The sequence below is a fragment of the Neltuma alba genome, unplaced genomic scaffold, assembly GCF_004799145.2.
Source record: "Neltuma alba isolate B1F8T4 unplaced genomic scaffold, ASM479914v2 tig00012537_pilon, whole genome shotgun sequence".
In the NCBI taxonomy this organism is placed as follows: Eukaryota; Viridiplantae; Streptophyta; class Magnoliopsida; order Fabales; family Fabaceae; genus Neltuma; species Neltuma alba.
In genome coordinates, this window is record NW_021637002.1 from 194,496 (window position 1) to 198,216 (window position 3,721).

At 38.9% G+C, this 3,721-nt stretch overlaps 1 protein-coding gene across 1 annotated transcript; it reads right to left on the bottom strand.

Moving 5' to 3' along the window:
- Nucleotides 1-214: 214 nt before the first annotated feature.
- LOC114728516 (probable inorganic phosphate transporter 1-5) lies at nt 215-2,368 on the bottom strand. Its single transcript, XM_028915430.1, has 2 exons — nt 1,355-2,368; nt 215-1,015 (listed from the first exon to the last, which is right to left on the bottom strand). Exons 1-2 carry the CDS (start codon nt 2,366-2,368, stop codon nt 443-445), a joined length of 1,587 nt encoding a protein of 528 aa, XP_028771263.1. The 3' UTR covers nt 215-442.
- Nucleotides 2,369-3,721: the final 1,353 nt, after the last annotated feature.

Sequence of the window (3,721 nt, forward strand, 5' to 3'; positions counted from 1 at the left end):
TATATCTATTCTACGCGTCAGGGAAAATACACTTAGAATTCTATGCGTCATTTGATTGCTTCCTCTATCAAATCAAACTGTCACTACTCTTCATATTAATGTCTTTCGAAAAGGTAATTTCTGCTGAAAGAAGCCATTGCTTTAGTTTAAACAAAATCATTCTGAAGCATGAGCGATTAATTTAAGTTCTCTGTGTGTGTGTGTGTGAAAAGAATTTCGTTGGTAGACATATTGTATATATGGTATATATAGACACAATACTATTTACATCATATACGTTTGTGCACTACTTTGTAAAATATACTACTTCTCCTAAATGTAAACGTAAAACCTAATTAAGGGATTAAATATAAAAGATGTAACATATTGTACAGATAAGATCCTTAACACCGAAAGAACCGAAATCCTATATCTAGTGATTAGAAAGAGGCATTATTGAGCTCTATGTAGCTTGGTCGCCTCCTTCATCTTCGTCTTCGTTCTCTCCGCTTAACTCCTCCAATGATTTCCCTTTGGATTCTGGCAAGAGGAACGTAAATAACATCCCCACAAAATTAATAACACCAAGCATAATAAGTGAATTCTTCACCCCCATGCCAGTTGGATACCCTTCATCCGTATTTTTATGGCGCTTGCTCTGTGCTGCAAAGGAAAATCCGATCGCACCGATGGTTGCTCCGGCTTTTCCGGCAGCCGCTGATATCCCGTGGCAAGTGGACCTCAACCTTGCCGGGAAAATCTCCGCGGGGACAATGAAAGTGGTGGTATTTGGACCGAAATTGGCGAAGAAGAAAGTGAGAGAGTACATTACAAGAAACCCTATTGGGCTTTGTTTCTGCGTACTCCAGCGATCATATGGGATTGCAAGAGCAAACATGAAGACTGTCATGAAGAAGAAACCCATAAGTTGGATGAAGAAGCGACCCAGATAGTCTATAAATGCCACTGTAAACCAATAACCTGGCACTGTACCACATAATGTTATGAGTGCTTGTGCTGCCGAAACCCTGTAAACCTGCATATATCATCCATTAAATCATCATTCATCTTCACTCTTCATCAACTACAAAGGTTTTAATCAATTAAAAAAAATACTCAAACACATTTACTGAGTCATAAGGAACGCTAGAAACTAAATTTAATATCAGAACCTTGATCTATAATGCATCTGAGACTTAATTTTCCCACGAGGTACTCGTATACATATCTCACCTTCAACTGTGTCTATGTGATTCACTAACATGAATTGATACTCACATCTAAGCTCACTAATTTAATGAATTAGAAAATAGGGAGATTTTGTAACTTTTGAGAACAAATATGCTAACTTTCGCTTACACACACACACACACACCTCGTGGATTGCGTTCATGTCTTCAGCCGGAGGAAGCCACCCAACTGCAGTGTAAATATCCTTCTGAAAGATATTAGAACTGTAATACGCAATATCTAATAGAAACCAAGTGGAGGTGGTTCCGAGCAAGTGAAGGCCATGTCTGCGAGCAAATTCCCGACTGAACAACCCGTATCTGTTCTTCCTCTGAGTCATCTTCTCTAACTTTTCTGGTTCAGCTTCAATATCAACTTGCAGTACTTTAGCCATGTCATCGGCGGCTTGCTTCGCATTCTTAGCCACCAGCGCCGTATAACGAGCTGTCTCCGGCATTTTCATACGCCAGTAGTAAGTGAGAGCAGCTGGGACAGCACCAAACATGAGAATGATTCGCCAAACATAGTCGGCTTGAGGAACAAGAGAAGCGGCGGCGTTGAACTTATAAGGAGGAGCTTCGTAGGCGTGGTCAAACGCCGTCGCAACAATTAGGGAAACAACACCGCCGAACAGAATTCCGAAGCCTTGCATTGCGAAAACCGCCGCGATGAAAGCTCCACGGGTCTTTTTATTGGCATATTCTGACATGATGGTGGCGGAGAGAGGGTAGTCGCCGCCGATGCCGAATCCGAGCCAGAAGCGGAAGAAGCAAAGAGTAGTGATGACGCCTTTTGCTGATTTACCGAAAGAGAGACCGGAGGCTAGAGAGGAGACAACCATGAGGATAAGGGTTAAACCATAGACCTTTTTCCTTCCCATTTGGTCACCCAGCCAGCCAAAGAATAGCTGGCCTATCAAGGTGCCAAACAAGGCGACGCCGTTGACGGCGGAATTCACTCCGGGAGGGAGGGTTCCGGGCGTCGTTGCACCGTCGTGAGTGTAGTAGATGCGGCCGAGCAACTTTGTGATGTTTGGTAAACTGAAGAGATCATAGGCGTCAGTCAAGAAGCCCATGCCTGCAATTACGATGGCTTTGAAGTGGTACCATTGTACCCTGGCAGCATCAAGAGCACTAAGCACTCGAAGTTGGCTAGACATAGTTGGCCAGACCAAGAAATGAGATCCGCGTTCAGGATATAAGAAATATATATTTATATAATATGCTATTTACCATATGCTATTTACCAACGGGTTGGTATAGCAGAAGGGGCTAGTCCCTCACAACGTGACGAACCAAGCTTTGAATCCCCGCTGGGAGAGGTGCCTACATTTAGTGCCTAACAGTACTTTGAATAAGATTGACTCCAATAGGAGGATACCTATGCTTTAGCAAAAAAAAAAAATATATATATATATATATATAATATGCTATTTATTCCTAGTTCTTAGGCCCGATCTGAAGGTTTATGGAGGCAGGCAACACTTTTTTTGTAAAATATCTTGAGTCCTCTAACCCTATAAATCTTAAATAATGACTTTTTTGTACAATAGTCATTCTTATTTTAAAAATTAAATTTAACATGCCAATTTGAGAATACTTTTTCAATATTTAAAAGTTCAATATTAGTGCTTTTGTTAACGTGGTTAAAATTAAAAGATTAAAAACATTTTATGAAATTAAAAGTCTAAAGTAAAACATGATATAAAATTAAAAGGATAAATGTGTACATTGATTTATGAGTTAACGTATGTCCAGCACTTTAAAATATTTTGTCAGGTATGTACGGTCAACATCTTAAAGTATTTTATGATGCGTATAACACTCTGAAATATTTTTTAGATGCATCAATACTCCTAAAATATTTGTGGTGTAATTTTTAATATTTTAAAAGCAACTGTGCTTTTGAAGTATTATTTCATGAGTAATTTTAACTCCATCATGAATAACTACCGGACCAGAAGGTTCATTAAATGAATTAATGTCAAGCACCTAAAAAATAGTTTTTAGTACTATGCATATCACAAAATATTCTAAAATGATAGACATACCTAGAAAAAATTCCAACTGTCCCCACCTTAACCCCTTATCTATTACTCTTCCGCTCCTAAATATAAGACTTAAACATAGTGTAATTTACAATATAAATGACTGGAGGGAGCATTTACTTTCATACGGTGACAGAAGGAAGAGTTTGACTTTTGATAGAAACTGATATTGGATATGCCATGCGCGCAATTGAATATGCCAATCCGTCCGTCGCTATATGCTCGTCCCAATAGATCAAGGAAAAAGGAAAGAAACAAAGAGGAACCTTCTTAATTACTGTTTGGCCGGCCTTAATTGTCAAAATACCGCGTTTCATGATAAAAATTTGTACTTTAGTTTAACCCATCAATGTAACTGGAAATTAAAACAATCTTAGAAGATACTAAGAATAATTTTTTTGGTAAAAATTATATTACTTGCTACTGTTGTCACCAGCGATGGTGATCCGCTAATAGCTGGTAACC

Bases quoted from the DNA above. Each gene is read 5' to 3' on its own strand.
- LOC114728516 (XM_028915430.1), bottom strand. From the start codon at position 2,368: ATGTCTAGCCAACTTCGAGTGCTTAGTGCTCTTGATGCTGCCAGGGTA. The intron at 1,016-1,354 runs GTGTGTGTGTGT...TGATATATGCAG, and splicing joins ACATGAACGCAATCCACGAG to GTTTACAGGGTTTCGGCAGC.